General features: G+C 51.7%; 1 protein-coding gene across 1 annotated transcript in view; it reads right to left on the reverse strand.

Annotated features, from left to right (window-relative positions):
- Nucleotides 1–21,058, reverse strand: part of DTNB (dystrobrevin beta) — a 117,051-nt gene that overhangs the window by 54,800 nt on the left and 41,193 nt on the right. The window contains exon 9 of the mRNA XM_088530763.1: nt 10,151–10,228. Coding sequence (XP_088386889.1) covers nt 10,151–10,228 — 78 coding nt within the window. The remainder of the gene's footprint in view (nt 1–10,150; nt 10,229–21,058) is intronic.

Consider the following 21,058-nt stretch of genomic DNA (forward strand, 5'->3'; position numbering starts at 1 on the left):
CCTGCAGGTCCCAAGCGGAGCAGAGCAAGGAGGGTGAGAGGTGAGAAAAGCAGCGGGAAGACGGGGGAAGGCAGAAGGACAGAGTTTGGAAGAGGCCTCGCGGCCTTGCTGCAAGCCCACATGCCAGGCCATTTTCAGAATGATGGGTTTTTTTGGTAGAAAACAGTCTCTACCCTCTCAATTTCTGAATTTCATGCTGCTTCCCTTTAGGCTTCCTCTCTGATTTTGTCTGTTCAAGTTTTTCCTGCTTTTACAGGAATGAGGAGTGCCCCATTCCTTGTACACCCTTTTATGACCTGGTATCTCCTAATAGCTCCTTCAGCTGCCGGAACTCTGATCCCTTCGTACCTGAGCGCGTTAGGAAACAACCACAAACAAATTCATCCTTCCTTGAAGAAAGGCTGTAAATTCTGCAATAAAAACATTATTTCGCGTTTGCTTTTAAAGCCATTTTGTGTGTTTATGGTGAGACCCAGCCTCCTATGCGTCGGCTGATGCCCATGCAGACACTCCAAAGCAGGAGGATCCCCCTAAACGCGGGTGCCGCAGCCTTCGGCCTCGCTCGGAGCCGGGCCGGGAATGTCGGCCTTTGAGCACGTCAGCTTGGAATTCCCTGTAACAGGGTAGCGGGAAAGGGGAAAAGGAAACTGCAGTGCTGTAGAAATGCATCCAGGCTGCTGATTTCTGTTTACTAAATGTCACCTTTAGTAGCCTGGACAGGCTTAGCTGAAAGACGTCAGTGAATTAAATAACTCTGAACAGGATGAGAAACCTCAGGGACCTGGTTCTTTCCCTGACGTGTCCCGTAGGCCAAAGACACCCTTTCCCAATCATTCCTTCCAGGAGAGCAGTGGCTCCAGAATATCTGGCTTCGCTTCTCAGCCCAGGGAGGCAGAGCAGGAGGCTCTTGGAGCTCGGCTGGAAGGGGTGAAAAACCCTGGGCAGGAAGGGAGGAAGAGCCCAAGGCAGCGAGTTCACCGCTGCCGTCTCGGCACCGTGACGCTCTGCGGAGCGCCCTGCTTCCCTGAGCACACGACACGTGGGAGAGCTTTTGGGGGCAAAAAGAGACTAAAAAGGTCCCGGTGTTGCACAGACTTCACCGGGAACGGGGAGCAGCGGCCTCTGTGCCGACCGGGCACCACGAGCTCCTTCCACCCTGCCTGGCTCCTTGGCACGGGGACAGTCCCTAACTCGCCTCTTCCTTTCCAGCCCTGACTCCGCATTTGTTCAGGCTGAACGGGGACAACCGCAGAGCCGCCCCGGGCGCTTCGGCCTCGCGCACGGTCACATCTGCGACAGGCGGAATCGCAGGAGAGCACGAGGGCTAAGCTGGAAAAGAGAGCGGAGAGGTGCCAAGGCTCCAGCGCTGCCAGGAAGGCGCCGACGGCAGCGGTCGCTCCATGCAGGTCGCGGCTGCGGGCCTGGCGCTTGCTCGGCCTGGGGAAAGAGAGACCCGTCCCTGGGCGCATCCGGGGCGGAGAGGGAGGAGAGAGGAGGAAGAGGAGCAATTAGAGTTACGGGATGAGGCCGGTGCGAGAACTAACGGGAAGAGCCTGTAGTGAGAGCAAAAAACCAGGTGGGAAAAAATCGGAGAGGTTCCTATGGGTGAAATGGGTTAATCCCGAGAGAAAAAATATCCACCTGGGTCTGCGGGGATGCTCATCAGTTTGAGAGAGGGATTCTGAAACGCAGCGAAAGCAGCAGCAGCAAAGAGCAAAAAGAGCAGCGTGGGGCAGCCCCGGGGAGCCCCTTCCCGCGCGGGACTGACCGGGCGCCGCGGCGCAGGCGGCCCGCGTGGCGCGCGATGAGCGCGTGCTCGTCCGCGCGGCCGCTCGGCCCCGGCAACCTGCGGGCGGGAAGGCACACGGGACGCGGCGTGAGCGCGGGGCGCTTCCGGCCCGGCCGGCGCTGCAAGTCAAACACACGGAGTTCAGGAAGCGCCGGCGGGACGCGGCGGAGCGCGGGGACGCCCGGGAGCGCCCCCGAACGCAGCGCGTGCGGATGAGGAGCTCCCTGGGGCACCACAAGTGTCTCCCCGTCCCGATCCCGCGGCCGATCCGCTCCCAAGGGCGCCCGAGGCTCCCAGCCTGGCAGCACTCGGCCTCGCTTCCCAAAAAACAGGTCTGCCGGGAAAAGAAGGGAGAGAAGTGAGACCAAACTAATGAATTTCGTAGCAACAGAGCTACCTTCTAGCAGGGTCTGTTCAATGACACGGTGGCTCTCTGTTTTAAGGACCCATAAATACAAAGCTGCTGTGCTTTTGCTTTTTTTTGCAAAAACAGAGATGAGCGCAAGCCAAATTGGCCAAACAAATTGCAAACAAATGCACAGGAAATCCCATTTTTCATTTCTCTACCAGGTGTTCAAGCAGCTCTGGCAGGCCAGGAGCTGCAGGTAATTCCTTCCCCACCCATGTCCCGCAAGCATTTGCCCGGGAAGCCTCTGGAAACACGGCACCTATTGCTCTGAGCATCAATGCGGGGCTGCTCCGAGCACAGAATTCGCATTTTTTAGGCACACGAGCCCGTTCCTCCTCTGCTATGTGCAGCGGCACGTCCGGGCCGCCTGCCAGCAGCACACGGAGACCTGATGATAAAGAAGCAAAAGGGAATTACCCGTGTCGAGCCCTGCGGGCAGAGAGCAGCCTTTGCAAGGCTGGGGTTGGGAGCAGACAGCGGCGCGAGGAGCCGGGCGCCCGGCTGCCGCCTCGGGAGAGCTCGTTGCACAGCTTCCTGCGGGGAAAAAGGCAAGGAAAGAGCCCAGCAGGAGCGACCGCCCTCGGAGCTCGCAGCGAACGCGGCGCTCGGGACGCCCGGCGCTCCCGGCACGCGAAGGAAGCGGCGTTGGTTTAACGCGGGTCCGAGCACTGCTCTTGGACAGGCCCCATTTCGTACCCACGCTGCAGAAAGGGGCAAAACGCCACGGAAAGCGGCAAAACGGGAATATCCAGGTGCAGCTGGCACCCGGCAGCAAATTCCCGGCCGGAATTTCACGGAATTCACGCAGCAGCGGCCGCGGGCGCCCCGGGGAGCGCGAGACCGTCCCACGGGATAGTGCAAAGGGCCCGGGAGCCTGAGCGCTTCCCGCTGCCACCGTCCCCTCCGCGCGGCCGCGTCCCCATCGGGGTCCAGCCGCCGACCCCCTGGACACGGACCCCAGCAAAACCAGCCCTTTCTGAGGGCAAAGCGGCAGCGATGGCTGCTCGGGACGCCGCGCCGGCCCCTCGTCCTCCTGCTCTTCATCTGCGTGAGTCTTGTCACACGAAGAACTCGCCGCGCCGCTCCGCTGGGAACGCTGCTTTGAGGAGTTGGCTTAGGGCACGCTGCCGATCTGGGAGGAATTCTGGTTGTTTTGAGTGATTCTGCCCTTGCCACCACCTTGTGAGCACCAGAGCGTTCTGTGTCTGTGGCACAATGCAGTTTCTCCTCCCAGGCAGGTAGTCATAAAAACAAAGCAAAACAGAGCGGAGCGAGAGGAACCCTCCGTGCTGCCTCCCCTGCGAGGAGGAGGAGGCCGGAGGCGCCGTGGAAAGCAGCTCGCCTGGTCCAGGCCTCCCCCTCATCCTCAATTTCACCGCAACGTTTGCAGATTTTGGAGCTAAAAAGGCCAGTTGGCTTCTACCCAACACGGGTAGAGAGGAGCCAACACCGGGACTGGAGGCACGTGCTGAAGAACAACCTCTCCTTCCAGGTGATGGGAAAGTTGTGCGACCCTCTCTAGGACGGACGGACCCTGGAGGCCTCCTGGCTCGGCCACCCGAGGTGGCAGCAGCCCAGTCCTATTCAAGGAATGATTGGCTTGATAGTCTTAAAGCCACTTAACTAATTATTAGGGCATTTAAATGGAGCTTTTTATTCTTAAATAAATTTTGATTAAAAAAGAATTGAAAAGGAAAGCCAAATAAAACAGACAATCTGTTTTAAAGTGCAGAATTTTCAAGCAAGAGATCCCTTAACACCCCCAGTACAACAGCCCACAGCCTTGCGAATCCCCACAGAATTGCACGGTCGGCCCTGGCTGCTGGATAGGGGAAGGTTTCTCCACTTGGAGGAACCCCTGCGATGTGATGGGGAGAGACCTCCTGCTATTTAAAGTAGTAAAAACACGTGCTTGAACACCCAGGGGCTCTGTTTGTGACTGTTGGCTGTTAGAGCCATGGTGCTGACCCTGCTCCTCGTCCCTCCTTCCTTCTTGCTGTTCCTCTTTGCACCCTGCTGCAAAGCACTGCCAAACCATCCCCACTGCACAAAGCTACACCCGGGCTAGCACCTCCCTTAGGTCTCAAATAAAAGATATTTTCCCCCTTTTCCCAGCAAAGGCCCATTTGGGCGTTATGGAGGTGGTACCCAGCACGGTGGGACGGGACGGGCTGCGACCAGGGGCTGCAAAGGCCTTGTGGCCAACACGGGGGGCTCTACGGCTACGGCACGGCCAGGGGCTCTAAACGCCACAGGGCTCTAAGGGACAACGGGTGACAAACGAACGTCCCACCTGCGTCGCGGACACGCGGCACAAGGGACAGGAACGGCGGCTCCCGCCGCGGGCGGCTGCTGGGAGGAAACGTCAGAGAGGTGAACGTGGACGCGGGAATGACGGCGGAGGGAAAGGGCACGCGCGGGCGCTGCGGCCGCTCCGGCGCTTCCAAGGTGCAAACGGTTCCCTTGGAGGCTGGAAAAACACCATAAATTGGACCAAATGCAGGTGCATAGAACCTCCAGGCTCCTTGGCTGCAGAAATCAGGAAAATTAACACAGCATTTTGCTGTATTATAGGTAGCAAATACAGTGACGGCTTTTACAGGCCTGGTTAAAGCATTTCTAAGCGTCTTGGGCTATGGGAGACTTTTGTCTCCCTGGACACGCATTTCTGCCGGCTTCTTAACACGACTTTAATTTCAAACTTGGACCTGCAATGTAAAAGTGGCCGCAGAGCCCAGGGATTGACCACAGCTGCTGCGAAAACAAGTGACGTAGGAGGTGCTCAAAGAGAATTATAAATTAACCATTAATCATTAACCCATTCGAGGACTGGTGATCTTCCGGAACAGAATTGAGGGAAAGAAAAGGATAATGCACATTACTTGCAGCAGGAAGAAAAACAAATCTATTCCTGAAGTCATTTTTAAATAAATTAGCAAAAACAAATAATATATTTAACAGGTTTGACCTACATAAGAGACAAAATCCTCTCCGTTTATTTAGAAGGGCTCCTTGGCTGTAGAAATCAGAGAAGTTCTGAGTGTTGCTGTATCCTCGGTACAAAAGCAAGGACAGGTTGTACAGGCAGGGTGTCATTAAGGACCTCCCTTTCCCAATGTCCCCACAGGCACCAGGAACATTTGTCTCCTGCTCCCGGTAGGGTCCCAGCAAATGCAAACGGCCCCACTGAATCCACAGGTTTTTCCTGTTCCAAAATGCACCTTTCCAAAGATACAAAAATATCAAAGTTGAGACGTTAACTACTGGGACATACGGAAAGCCCCAAGCCAGGAGCACAGCGAGGCTGCAGCCTGAGGAACCTCCAAAAACCTTCCTGGCCCCATTCCGCCCGCAGCATCTCACAGGCTGCAGGAAGCTCCTGCCTCTGGAAAAGGAAAAAAAAATGGGAAACTCTATGCACTAATCAGCATGGAACTGCACTGAGAAACGGGGCTAGCTCTACTTACAGGAAGCCTCATAAACAAACTTTGTAATTATATGTGAATGTTATAAAAAACACAGAAGTAGTTTTCCTTTCCTAATAAAAGCACGTAACTGTATTCATCTTTCCATCTTTGCCCTCATATAAATTGACTCAGATTTGCTCCATCTTTGGGCAAAGAAAGCAAAGCAAACCAAAAACCCTCCACTGGAGGCAGAGGAAGCAGAAACGCAGGGGAGTTTCCAAGGGGAGGAAGCAGCCCATGCTCCTGCCTGAGCTCCTGGCCTTGCTGAGGACTGACAGCTCTTCATCCTCCAGGGCGATGAGAACGGGGCACAAAGGAACACAGGCCAAACTGGATCATCCAGGAATCGGGAATGCTTTAACACATTCGGTGGCTCCATCAATGCGGTAAAGAAGCCTCAACATATTTGGCAACACTAGAGCATGTGGGGACGGGCACACAGCTCATTTCAGATCCAGGCCTTTGGGAGCTGAGGCAAACCCCAGTGCTTCAGCTTTTGTGCTTACTGCTAAACCCACAGACTCTATAAGCATCCAGCTAGACTGCCTATACACAGGGGTTACGCAGCCAGGGGATTTGCAAATGCCCTTCTATGCAAGCCTAAAAAAGCCCCTGATACTGGATTTCCATACATAAATACTTGTAATCCAGGGATCACATCACATCCCTGCCTTCCTTAACAAACTACATGGACACTCTAGATTTCCTTTCTCTCTAGATAAACCTACCAGATAAAGCTCCTTTAGCATCACGTTCCCAGCTCTCAGGTATTTCTGTAGCCCTCTTTTAAATACCTTTGTAATCCTGCAAAACAAACCTCTTTGTTTGACCAAAGGGTGACAAAACCCTCCAAAGTGCCGGGGTGCCAGGAGTGTCGGGGACACGGCTGATACCTCCCAGGCCTTGGCTGGCTGTGAGTCCTCGTGGTGCCCGACAGAAGCTCTTGTCTGAAGTCAAGGTTATTTCTGGCCTTCTAAAGACGGGTTCTGGCCTGTCCCTGGGGCTCCCACCCTCCTGCACGTGTCCTGCCTCTCAGAGAAGGCAAGTCGTGGACGCAGGACACGACCAACAGCCAATGGAGATACCAACTCAACGAGGAGCTACCAACTCAACGAGGAGTTACCAACTCAACGAGGAGCTACCAACTCAACGAGGAGTTACCAACTCAACGAGGAGTTTCCAACTCAACGAGGAGTTACCAACTCAACGAGGAGCTACCAACTCAACGAGGAGTTTCCAACTCAACGAGGAGTTTCCAACTCAATGAGGAGCTACCAACTCAACGAGGAGTTATCAACTCAACGAGGAGCTACCAACTCAACGAGGAGTTACCAACTCAACGAGGAGTTACCAACTCAACGAGGAGTTTCCAACTCAATGAGGAGTTATCAACTCAACGAGGAGCTACCAACTCAACGAGGAGTTATCAACTCAACGAGGAGCTACCAACTCAACGAGGAGCTACCAACTCAACGAGGAGTTTCCAACTCAACGAGGAGTTTCCAACTCAATGAGGAGCTACCAACTCAACGAGGAGCTACCAACTCTCACAAGGAATTTTTAGGGTAAGTCTTGGTAGCTCAAAATTTCCGGGTGCACAGAGGCAGGTGAACAAGCCACAGGTCCAAACAGGTCAGACTTCTTCAGGTCTTTATTTCTGAAGCATCCTAGGTCTACTTCATCTCGTATTGGACAATGGACTGCAATAGAGACTGCGCTTCTTTAGGAATAAAAAATATTCTAAGCCAAAGAGCCCTGCTACTGATCCTTTCAAGGCAAAATATTAATCTTGGGAGTAGTGAATTATGAATCACAATAATTGTTGAATAGTTATTTATGTTTTCCTTCATCACAGTGATTTTTATATACAGTATTTCTGGGATTCTTCAGCCCAAATCCATTGATCCACACCCATGCCCAGAGATCCACACCAACGCCATCGGAGAAGACAGGAGATTCCTTTAGTTGTGTCTCTGGATCTGGCTCTGCTTGTGAGAGGTTTGAGCACCCTTGCTATCTGCACAGACTGAAGAACATGGGATTGGAGCACCAAAGAGAGCTCAGATTTGACTATGGGATGCAGTCCTGGTTATCTCCTATCAAAAAGCAATGCTGGAAGAAGAGGTACTGAAAGGACAAGCGTGATCTGAGTCACAGGGAAAGATTAAGTAGACTAAGATGCTCAAGCTGGAAAGTGGTGGGATAAACCTACACAATCTTCAGCAGCAGAAAGTAGGTCAACTCGTGAATTTTAAAAGAAAAAAGGAAGGGTTTTCTCACACAACTCACACCTGAATTGCAGAATTCCCTACTGCTGTGGATGCTGGAATTATGAACCGGTGCTTTCTACATATCCTGCGGCTCTGGAAGTGAACTAATGATCCCTGCAAGATGGGAAGCAAACCAAGAGCTCTGGGAATGACTTCCTGTTTATGACCTTACGAGACATCTTGCTACTTGTCACTGCTTGGGATAGGGTCCTGTTGGCTCTAGCCTTGATCTGTGTAAGCATGAAACGCTCGTATCTCCAAAACCCCTGCTGATGCAGAAGTCTTGTCATAAACAATATTCTTCATAAGCTAATTAACCTGAAAGCAAGCTGTCCATGTAGATGCTATTCCATTAGTCCTTAGCACAACGGTGTATTTTAAGGTCGATATCTTTGCTTGTCCTTGGAGGAGGATTCGCTTCCTCCACCTGAGATGACCCTGCAGGGTCCTCCTTGCTGGCCGTGCCCTTCACGTGAGGCTGTCTGCTGGTGTTTTGCAAAGCAAAAACATGGAGAACCTTTTTATTGACATTCTTAACTCAAGGTTGACTCCGTCCCCTTCTTCTAGATCAGATCTGACCTTGATAAAATGTAATAAACATCATTTAGGAAGAAACGAATCTCAGAATGGAAGGAAGCAGTAGAATGAATGGATACTGGTTATTCCAGCAGACAAACAGGCAGCTGCTCTGACCACTGACCGGCACGGGATGACTCACGTGCTGGGAAGAGCTGGAACACTGATGGGTTAGAGCACGATGAGATGGCAGGAGCATCGGGAAGCTCTCTGTACCAGACACGAGGTATCCAAACTGAAGTGTGGACTGTGCAGTTTGGATTAGAACCATGGGAGAACTGAGTTAAAGAGAAGCAAGAAACACCTGGCTGGTTGGTCAGTGCCCAAGTTAATCCCTGCTGCCCGGGGGCCGGAGCGGAATGACGGTTTTGCCACGTTGCCCTCCAAGACCTGCACGAGAGGCTGGGAGCTGCAGGAGAGCTGGGGACAGCACTGCTCGAGCCCAGCAAGGCATGAAGGCTACAAGGATGATCAGGGGCCTGGAACATCTGCCCTGTGAGGAGAGGCTGAGGGAGCTGGGCCTGTTCAGCTGGAGAAGAGAAGGCTGAGAGGGGACCTGAGCAGGGTCTAGAAGTACCTCAAGGGAGGCAGTGAGGAGGATGGGGCCGGCCTCTTTGCACTGGTGGCACCGACAGAACTAGAGGTAATGGCCACAAACTGAAGCACCAAAAGTTCCACAGGAACTTAAGGAAAAATTTCTTCCCAGTGAGGGTGCCAGAGCCCTGGAACAGGCTGCCCAGAGAGGTTGTGGAGTCTCCTTCTCTGGAGATCTTCCAAACCCGCTTGGACGCAGTCCTGTGCCACGTGCTCTAGGTGACCCTGCGTGTGCAGGGGTTGGACTGGGTGATCACTAGAGGTCCCTTCCAACCTCAGCATTCTGTGATTCTGTGACTCTATATGTACAACTGCCTTGTTTTCTCTTGGAAAGAAGCAGGAAGGTTTTTGGATCTTTGCATAGTTTTGTGTGAAGGACTGAAAACGAGGGCTTTTGCTTGTTTCTTTAATACACCTTGTCAATAAAACTGAAGAAAATCTTTTTAAGTTCAGTTTCTCATTCCCTGCAGGGAACTCTAATTAATACCCAGCTTTTGACAAGCAAGGTCTCCAGTGAACCACCTTATTTTCCCCAGCATATCGTAACAAGAAAAAAATGCAAACACATGATCCGACTAGTTTTTGGTATGTTGACTTACATACATCTATACCATAATTCACATAAATAAAAGGAAGGAGGTGGAAGTCCAAATTCAGCTCAAATTGAAAACACACCTGATGGACACGGGCAGCCAGGCCACCCTGCCTGGGAACAGCCTGCAGAGCTTGGAGACAAGGGCAACAAAACCAGCCTGCAAAGCTGAAAGAAAGGGCAACAAAACCAGCCTGCAAAGCTGAAAGACAAGGGCAACAAAACCCTCTTTCGCACCGTTTGGGTTTTCACCAGCAACACGGAATAACGCAGACTCCCATCAAAGAAAATCATTGCTTCTGAGTGCTGCACACTTGAAATATTCGAAATGTCAGAAATCTGAATTATTTTAGAATCTGAACTATATTAGAAGAGCTGTAGTGCCCCCAGATCCATGCTGTGTGCTTTGTCACCCCAGGGAACCCGGCGGTAAGCGCTGCGAGGTGCACGTACCTTTTTGTGGGAGTGGGCGCTCCGGAGGACGTGTGGGTCACCATGGTGTCGTTCATGTTAGGCAGGGGCCGAGGAGGGCTGCAAGGGAAACGTTTGTTCCACTTAGGGATTTAAAAACAAACACACAAAAAGGAAACAAAACCGAGTAGGGAAGGGGACGTTACTGTTCTCTGCAACCACATCAGGTCCAAGAGCAGCAGCGGAACTGCTTCGCACTGCAGCTTCCAAAGAGCTTGCTCTACTGCAGTCAAATTCTCAGATTTCAAGTGTTACGCTGAAATGAAGCTAAACCCAACGCCTGTGATTATATAACTGACCTTTAGGGTTGTTCAATAATTTAGCATTGTTTAATAATTCAAACCAATGCAGAAACCTCGTGCGGGAGTGGGAGGACACGAGCGGCCGGTGCGGGGGACGCGGCCGTGGCAGTTCATCCCGGGACATGGGATGAAGAGGGGGAAGCCAGGGGAACACAGCAGCAGCTCCTGCTCCCGAAACACCGCTGCCAGCTGCATGCCGAGGCGCTGGAAACGCTGGAAACACTGGAAATGCTGGAAACGCTGGAAACGCTGGAAATGCTGGAACTGCTGGAAATGCTGCACGGGCACAGCTGGGAGCTCATTGTGCACGTGAGGCAGAACAGGACTTGAGCAGGACCACAGTGGCAAGAGCCACCACACGCTTTTCCATGGATCTTTTGGGAAAACTGGGCCCTGCAGCCTTTACCCTCCCGTATTTGCCATCATCTGTCATCCCTTACAGTTACCGCAGGCACCGACTCCTGCAAGCCTCAGTTTTTACAACACCAGGGTGAAGAGCACGTTGGACCTCACAGGGGTTACGTGGTTCCTGGCTCTGCTGACGTTCCTAGTGTCAGCTGCAAAGAGCCTGCTTCTGTTTTGGACACAGGCTTAAGCCTAATTAGATTATTTCTTACCTATATATAATTATATATATATAAATAAATAATAATAATATACATAATAAATAATATAAATAAATAGCTTCCAGCACCCACTAATCTGGAAAGTCGAACACAACTGTAAAAAAATCCCCTAGATACCCAACATCTGAATGCACAAAGCAGGCTGTGTGCATGACTTGCAGTATTTCTCATGCAGGATTTGAGCACAGATATATTGCAGCGCTCAATCCCGGCTCCGAACAGCCTTGTCCAGAAATACTGATGATTCCTGCTGTTCTAAACGTAATGTTATACCGAGAAATGATGTGGTCGGATGACATTTACTGACAGGGCTATTTTGGAAAGGAAACTCATTACGTTAAAAAAAAAAAAAGCAGAAATGCAATTACAACACACTGGAAATCATTAGGCTGACAGAAGCGATGCGTTGCGGAATGCTCGCAAGGTTAATTTGGTGGTGCAGAGTCTATTAAAAATAGCTCAATAAGAGCATCTCCGTGCTCGCTTCTTGATGGAATATCAGGAAGAGTCTGTCTGCAAAGCCCTCCTGTGGAGCCAGCTGCCATCCCGCACACCGGACACCTCCGGGACAGCCCGGGCATCATTCCCGTGTTCCCAAAGCAGATGTCGGGATGTGCTCCAGCCCGTGCCCAGCTCCCTGCCCTCCTCCAGAGCCTCTGTCCTTCCATGAGGAGTTAAGGGCCGGAGCAGAGAGGGGCAGCGCCTGCAGCCCACAGGATGCAGAAAACACGGCGTGGATTTTTGCAGAATTACATTTTAGCTAATGTATTTTAAGTAACAAATTTTGCATGAGGACACATTTTCCATCATCCCATAGCAGTTCACCTACATCTGCCTACTATTTGATTCAAGGGTAATTCTTGATTTTATTACAATGCTTCTTTCCTAGGACTCTTTTAATAGGAAAATTGATATTATTCATCATGTGCAGTATGGTTTTAGCATCATTATGAGACATTTCCATAGGCTCATTCCAGTTCTATAAATACGGGTGTCCTCATATTTCCAGCTAAACCCCTGCTCACCGTGATAAAGGCAAAGAAAAAACCTAAGTACCAACATCTGGTTGAGGGATTTCTGTTTTCTGAATTCTCTCTTCTTCACCTCAAACCGTGAAGCCTTTCTCAGTCCAGACCATTCCTGGAAGCCAGTTCACACATTCCAGGGAATAGACCTGCAATGAACTGGAACGCTGTCAAGACGGCGCTGGATTTCCTCACATAACCATAACAAAATCATCCTGTCCTTGAGCTCAGCAGCACGACGGAACCATCCAGACAAGAGCAGTGGAGTTAAAAGAGTTTCTTTCAGGGCAACTCAGCCCTGTTTTATCAAAACTTCCCCTTTAAAAGATGGAATTTAATAACTGGCTTTCCCTTCCGAGATGCTCATGGTGAGACAACATCCCTGGCCCAGCTATGGAGGACACCTCATTCCTGCTCCGCTCATCCCGGCAGAAACGCTGCCTATCCGGGCAGTTGGGAATCCCCCCATCAGAGCTGCTGGGAAATCGGGAACGTGCGCTCGGAATGGGAAGTGCCTCGTCTTGTGGATGGGTTTGTGGGGCTTTTATGGAGATCTCAAAATAGGCCGAGTGGAATCCAGTTAGAAGGATATAAAATGGCTTCTCTTTAACATGTGAGGATATTTTGAAAATGTCTTGAAAAGTCTGTGTATAAAAAGGCCAGATGAGTAGATAATCCTTTGGGAAAAACTAAAACTCACGTCTTAACATATGGTCGAGCAAGAGGGAGGGCAAGGCTGAAATATGAGAGAATTTCAAGGAAGCCTGAGGTTAAAAAGCAGAAGTCTATATCCCTGACTGCGAATTTTCTTCCAAGGAAGTAAATTAGAGGACGAGAAGCTGCAGAAGGGCTGGCCGAGCGTTCCCACGGCACGGCGGGACGCGGGTCCTGGCGGCCACCTCTGCTTGTCCTCGGCCCTGGATGCTGCATGTCCCCTTCCTCCTTGGCGTTTGGCCGAGGGCTCCTCTGGCATCTTGGAGGTGGGTGATAAACCCTGCCGGTTCCTTTGGGATGGGCACAACTGTCTCCCAGATGGACCCTGGGGAGCTTCAGCGAGCTCCTAAGGGTTGATGGCTGGTGCTGGAGGAAGGAAAAGCCACATGAGCACAGGAGGAGGCAGGATGCAACCTCCAGGCACGCTGGCAACAGCAGGAATAGAACAACGCGGCTCCCCGGCTGCTCACAACTGAACGCAGCTACCTGCACACCCAGCAGACCACGAAGTGTGCCAAGAACAGCCCATAACTTCGCTCCAAAACCTGTTCCGTTCTGTTACGGCGAATTTTCATAGCACAAGTGGATCCAATCGGTCTGGGAGGAGAAGCACCGAAGGAAAAGCAGATCCATGGGGGAAGCGTTCAGGTGACATTGGGACCCCGTGGTGCCATGGGTCAAGCACCAGAGCGGTTCTGCCGGCAACGCCAGGCTCCATCTGCCCTGGTGCTTCCCCTCCTACCGCGCAGGCGCTCCATGGAGCACCCCAAAGCTGTGCTGCTCCTGCCCTTAGCTCTCCTTAAAGGACCTGTTGTAGGATGCTTGCAACAAGGGACGTGCAGGTGACATTAGCTGGCTCAGCAGACGTCAGGGTGCGTAAATCCAGGCATCCTGATTCCCGCTCCATGCGCGAGGTTCAGGGCGCACGTTGTATAAAATATCAGGAACTTGGGGAACATCACGACGTTCTGTGTCAACCCAAACACAAGCAGAAGAGCTGACGCCCCGGCCCATCCCATGAAACATCCCATGAAACGCTCCCGTTCCTCACGTCGCCACGAGGAACGGCTGCAACACAGCAGGTTTGGAGGCTCCTGTCCACGGGAATGCTCCTGTGGCGAGGGAGACAGGGAGGAGCTCACAGTTGTGGGTATCACAGGATCATTACGGTTGGAAAAGACCTTCAAGGTCATCGAGTCCAGCTCTAAACCCATCATCTCCACCCCTGCTAAACCGTGACACTAAGTGTCTCCTCCGTATCCTTGGGCTTCATCTATCCAGGCAATAACCAGGCACGTATATTCTCATGTATCTGAGCATTGTATAGCAATGCAGAGGCTATTAGATCAATATAAACAGTAAAGATTTGGGGGGACATTAAATTGGGGACCACCAGAGTCCTCTGCTTTCATTGTGTTTGCGAAGGAAAGAATAAAGACTTGACAGAGCAATAGGAACAAAATCAGCAAAAATCAACAAAATTGCTCGCATTTCTTCCCATTAACCATCTCCTCCTCCCTGCAAACCAGACCTATGAGATCCCAAAGCCACTGAAGCTGCTGTCACATCCGTTCTCAGGGAACTTCTCTACAAATGAGATGTTGGAAATGGAGTCGTCACAGCTATTTTGTGCCAACAGTTTTCCTAAGTAGGAAAATCAATAATTACATGACCTGAAGAAAAGCACAGTCAAGCCTACGCTTAAGCCTAGGTAGTTATCTTCAAGCAGACGTGGTAGACGAAGGTTTGGAGCAAAAACGGGACAATTCGGAGATCTCAGAAGCCTAAAAACTCCATAAACAGAAGGAATAAAAGGGGGACGATCCCTGCCCTGGTCCTGCTGGCTCCGCTGTTCCTGACACCAGCCAGGAGGCCCTCGGCCTTCTCGGCCACCCGGGCTCGCTGCTGGCTCCTGCTCAGCCGCTCTCGCCCAGGTCCCGTCTGCAAGGCCTGGCATCGCAGGCAGCAGAAACTGGAGGCTTTGCTTTTTTAAGAGAAATTTGCCAAAAGTCGCCCAGAAGAATTGTGGAAGACTTGGGAAGAACACCCGGATCCATCCTGGCTCCAAGTGCAGTTCGTTATTCAAACAAATCAGGAATAATTGGAGGTTGATGAATACGGCTGCATGGGTCCACAAAGGAACACCCCAGCTGGCAGGTTGGTCCTTCCACATTTCTCAGGTAAGGTGCCAGCTGGAAAAAAACATAGAAATGTAACAAAGAGAAAGTTTTGGGGGAACTTTCTGATTTCTTGCGTAGCGGTTCAGGACAGAACAACTCCTTGCAGTTCCCTGGACCAGCTTGTTCCGAGCAGCATGCGCCGTTGTTGGGGCCTTAGTAAGAATATATAGGAAAGTGGAGTTTGTGGGGAACTGGACCGACGCCTAGCAATCGAACACCTGGAGGAGAACCAATCAGCTGGGAGCCTGTAGCCAATGAGTGCTGCTCCTCAGCGCATGCCCACCTGCACCGGTATAAAGCCCTGCTGCAGACAACAGCAGAGGGGAGTTGACCTCACTTTGTGTGGAGGTGTTGTTTGCTCTGGCTTGTGGGGAGGGCCCTGGCACTTGGTGTGAGAGTGACCCTCGACATCTGGTGACCCCGACGTGATCGTGGGCGACGTGATCGTGCGAGAACGCGAGGGATCTTACTGGAGAGAAGCGGATTGTGATCACGACCTGGTGAGTCAGAATGGGAATTGGCGCATCTAGAGTGAAAGTTGCTGCAACAGCAATGGAACATGATACTGTTGAACGCTTCGTAAGGCTTGCTCAAAAAACTAAGATTGAGGTCTCGAAAACCGAGCTAACTGATTTATTACTATTTTGTAAGAAGAGAAAAATCATAGAAGAAGCTTCCCAAGCATATAAATTTGAATCATGGGAGCAAGTAGGAAGAGAACTATGGGACGGTGTACAATTAGGCTCGGAGGAAGCGTGGCGCCTCACAAAGACATTTCGTCTAATATGGCCTATGTTTGAGCGGTTAGTTGCTATTGCGTTTTGGGAAGCGCTCCATGGAGAAGAAAAGGAAAACGGGTCTGAAAGTTCTAAATGTACCAACAATACTGAGCCAGTTCAGTGTAAGAAAATAGATAATAAGAGAAAGGTAACCTCACCTAAACAGGCATGTCCGGTAACTTTGGCCGAACAAGAAGTATGGGGGGGAGTGGATGAGTATCTCCCCCCGTGGGAGGGGGAGGAGCGACCACCCCCCACAGCGCCCGAATGGGAGGAGCGACCACCTCCCACAGCACCCGAATGGGAGAAGCGACCACCTCCCACAGCGCCTGAATGGGAGGGGGAAAAGCGACCAACCCCCACAGCGCCCGAAATGGAAGTGGACCCAGTTAAAGTACCGATCCCAGATGGATTGGACGATGATAATGCCGTGGTTCAAAAAATGCGACAAGAACTTCGGGGACAGGCAGAGAGAATGACAGAATTATTAGAACAAATGCGGCGACTAGACGGTGGGTCCAAGGCCAGAGATGTGAAGGCAGCATATAAGGCTGCCCATAGGGCTATAGTCGAAGGGTTGGAAAATGTAGACAAACAATTAGAGCAGTGGGAGGCACGAAAAGATGCTCCTAAGATTCAAAAGAAAGCAGCTGGAGGAAGTGACCCAGCTAAAGAAGGATTGTTGCCGGAGCTCCCAGCCACTTCCACTGCAGGTGGAAGTAATGATGAGGAAATGCCACCTGTTAATCCAACATTTAATGCGGGAGCACGGTATAAAGGGCTCATAGAGAATGCTCAGTTACAAGGAGAATTTGTATTAACACCACTAGCAGCTCCTGTAGTAATGGGAGCCCAGGGCCCCAGGTGGGAACCTCTCGATTGGAAACTGATTCAAGGCATACAAAAAACAGTAATGCAGTATGGGCACGACAATAAGTTGGTGAGAAATCAGGTCTCTGCTCTGTTTAAATATTCCCATATGGTACCTGCGGATAGCAGAGCGATAATGGAGCTCTTGCTTTCCTCTACCGCTTACATGCTTTGGTTAGCAAAATGGCAGGAAAGATTAGAGGAAAAACAATTGGAGAATCTAAATCGCAGTATGGATGATCCATTAAGGGTTGCCACCCTTGATCAACTGATGGGCAATGGGCGTTACCGGGCAACCGAGGCCCAGGCAGCGCTCCACCCCAGGATACTACAGCAATCAAAAAATGCAGCGCTAGCCACTTTTCTTGCACTACCACAAATAGGAACGCCACAGTTACCATACACAAAAATAACACAAAAGCCGAATGAGTCTTTTTTCAACTTTGTTGATCGACTGAAGGAAGCCTTGGATATGGCACCTAATGTGCCTGCGGAAATGAAAGCAATATTGGCAAAAGATCTAGCAGTTCAGAACGCAAACCAAACTTGCAAGCAACTGTTAGCTACTTTGCCACCAGGAGCTTCAATTGTCCAAATGATAGAGACCTGTGCCCGAGCGCCAATGATGGAGGAAGAACAAAAAGCAAAAATACATGGTGCGGCTTTGGCCGCAGCAATTAAAGGAGAAAGAATGTCTAGAATGTCTAGAAAGGAAGACAAGAGATTCCATGGGACATGTTTCCTATGTGGTCGATTAGGACACATGAGGAGGAAGTGTCCCAACAGATTCAGGATGGAGGATATGGCCCCGAGAGGATTCAATGGGACCTGTGCGAGATGCCAGAGGTTCGGTCACAAGGCAGCGGAGTGCCGATCACGGTTCTGCAAGAATGGCATGCTGATACAGGGAAACGGGAGCCGCCGCGTTGTGAGGGACGCGGCAAACAAGTATCCCCAGACAATGGCTGCCTCTGCGAACTCTCCGCCGCAACCTGCGGAAGCACAGGAGTCAACCTCTCTGTGGCAAAATCCACAGTGATTAGAGACTGACGTGCACATATTAGAATTGATGTGCACTGGTCCCCTGGGGAGGAGCTGAGAGCCAGCGACCCCCCCCACCCTCTTCTCCTTCTCCCGCCCCCCAAGCTGCAGTGTCGCCGGGAGCAGGCCAGGGCGGGCGGACGAACCGGACAGAGTAATGAGCAGCGGACGGAAGAGCAGATTTGTGGTCCTCTCAGAGGTGGCAGTGAAGTGCAACTCTAGCACAGGAAAATGAGTGAGCTTGACCAGTTATGCCAGGAGGCCGAGCAACTGAAAAACCAAATCAGGGATGCTAGGAAAGCATGTACCAATGCCATCTTGGCTCAGATCACAGCCAACATTGACCCCGTGGGGAGAATTCAAATGTGTACTAGAAGAACACTCCGGGGACACTTGGCTAAAATTTACGCAATGCACTGGGGGACTGATTCCAGGCTTCTAGTCAGTGCCTCCCAGGATGACAAGCTTATAATCTGGGACAGCTACGTCTCCTCCTAGCTGGTTATGACAACCTCAACTGCAATGTCTGGGATGCACTGAAAGCTGATAGAGCAGGTGTCCTTGCCGGTCATGATAACCGTGTCAGTTGCTTAGGTGTGACTGATGATGGAATGGCAGTGACAACAGGATCGTGGGACAGCTTCCTCAAGGTCTGGAACTGAAAAGAGCGGCAGACTCTGTGACTGGAAGAACTTTCCAGCGGTTGAAAACTAAAAATGATAGCATATCCAGTCTGACCATACTAACTTGGACCCCCATCCTCCCCAGCTCCAAAGGGCAAGATTTTTTCCTTCCCCTGTTGCTGAAATGAAGAGCACAATTACCTTTCCAAGAAGAATTTCTGTGGTTGTAAGCAAAATGAAATTGTGTATTCCTTTGGGACCATTTTCTTTTGTCTTGGGAATTTAAAAATGAAACATTATCATAAAAGTGTGACCAGAATGATCATACTTGTGATTGCAACTATGTTTCTTTGTTTTTGTTTATAATATTTTGATGCATGATATTGCCAATTTTTATTTTTTGTAAAAAGAGGGGAAAATGCTGAGGTTTACAGCTATGTTAATTTGTTTTTTGTAAATGTTGTAATGTTTATTGCTAATTTTTCTTTTTTGGAAAAAAGAGGGGGAGATGTTGAGGCCTTAGTAAGAATATATAGGAAAGTGGAGTTTGTGGGGAACTGGATCGACGCCTAGCAACCGAACACCTGGAGGAGAACCAATCAGCTGGGAGCCTGTAGCCAATGAGTGCTGCCCCTCAGCGCATGCCCACCTGCACCGGTATAAAGCCCTGCTACAGACAACAGCAGAGGGGGAGTTGACCTCACTTTGTGTGGAGGTGTTGTTTGCTCTGGCTTGTGGGGAGGGCCCTGGCACTTGGTGCGAGAGTGACCCTCGACACGCCGTATTCCTGGTTTCTGCCCTGCACCTCCCTTCCGGTGGGAACCATGTGGACTATAAAGCGCAACCTGGTTTAATGGAATTCTTATTTCCTATTGCAGTGTTTTTACAGAGCGAAGGAACGACATCTCTTTGCTGAGCACCTCTCGGAAGCTCTCTGGGAGATTCCTAGGAACAACCATGGGAAAACTACTCTCCATCTGCTACGACGCGCCAGGAAGGACCCAACGGAGCAGGGACACAACCTGCTCTCCTTATTCCCCCTTCATGACACTCTCATAAAATGAACCTCCTTGCTGCTGGCCAGGAACACGGAATTCCACCTGCAAGACTTTGATTCCTCGAAGTTACAGCTGCAAACCCACATTTTGCTCAATGCATGCACCTCTAAACACACACCCTGCATTGCGAGGAAACACGAGGGCAGTCCCCATGCTCTAACTTGGCGGCGTTTGGCATTTGCTGGCAGCCCCCGGCGCTGCTGCTCGTCCAAGGCCTGTCCTTCTGGCCACGCGCGAGTCCAGGGTTTGCCGCCCGTGACCAGGACAGGACGCCGGTTTATCCTGTGCCAACACGTGTGCAGGCCCCATTTCCACAATCCTGGGCTGCTTTCTACCACATCACCACCTCCTTCCCCCTGCCCTTCCAGAAACGCTCCGCGTGGTCAACCTGTGTCCAGAATTACGGGCAGTTTCCCCGGATCCAAAGCCGACCTCCCGGCCAGAGGATGGATGGAGCTCTCGCCCGCGCGCCTTCCTCCCTCTTCCCGTGTCGGGAGCGGGGCGGTGAGCTCCTCGCAGCCTCTGGTCCTCTGCTCTTGGCCTGTTAACGCGTGGGGCTCAGGTGCTCCAGGCTGAGCGCTCCTCCTTTCCACCTGCTTCCCACCCTGCCAAGCAGGGATGAGCCAGCAGGATCCACTCCGACTTACCGCCGGGCTCCCGCTGGGGCAGCGCGCGGGGATGCACCATGATGGGATGAAGAGCATTATGTCAGCAGCAGGTTTGGACTGCTGCTAGGCAGGGGTGGCCCCCGTGGTCGTTCGGAGGATGGAGACCCTTGTTGTACCTGCAGTGACGTTATGGTTAGTGTGAGGAGCACTGGGGATCCTGGCGGATGACGCTGTCACGCTGGCCCGGCGACGCGAGGCCGGTTCCGGACCCTCCGCAAGAACAAAGCCATTTTCACAGGGACTTGTGCACGGAGGCACACGGGAGGGCTGGATCTCTCCCCAGCCTGCCCTGATGTCAGGCTCTGCAGAACAACGGAGGGGCTGCGTTGTCACCACGAGAAGAAAGGCTGTCCATGGACCCGGGCACCCGGCCTGGTGCTGGCCCCTACGCCAGCAAGGTGACAGGGACACAGGCGATGGAAGACACCGGTGACGAGCGCAGGGGGTGAGATGTGGCACGGATACACTTGGAGCCCTCCCTCAGCAAGGGACAAGGCCACTCCACAGCGCGTGACGCGCCACAAGGACCCCATCGTGCAGGAAATCTCTTCTTTTGCAAACTCGCAAAGAACCGTAATGAAAACGGCAGCTGCTCCTGGTCACATCGAAGGGCCAAGGCTCAGGAGCTGGAGCTCAGGGCAGCACGCGGAGCTGCTCCCGTGGTCCACGCCTGCCCAACCCCATCGGCCCCGTCTATACCAATAAATTAAAGAGCACTCGGGAGGCATCCGCTGAGCCAGCGCGATTCCAAGGAAGTCCCGGGCTAGCTGGGGCCTGGGCACGAGGAGCTATTCCCAGGGAGCAGCTCAGACAGGCCCTGCTCTTCCGGAACGTGGATTCGACGGTGGCTCCGGTGTTCCGGAGCAGCCCCAGGCACACGGGAGCGTCTGGACGGACCCCGGCCACCTCCCGCAAGGCCGTAAATAAGAGACACTCTTTATTTTGTAGATATAAAAAACGATCTCTGGTTGCTTTTTCCCTGACACTATGCGCTGGAGTAAGGA

The sequence above is a fragment of the Tinamus guttatus genome, unplaced genomic scaffold (genome assembly GCF_059628265.1).
Source record: "Tinamus guttatus ecotype Peru unplaced genomic scaffold, ASM5962826v1 Tinamus_guttatus_pri_ptg000386l, whole genome shotgun sequence".
Lineage (NCBI taxonomy): Eukaryota > Metazoa > Chordata > Aves > Tinamiformes > Tinamidae > Tinamus > Tinamus guttatus.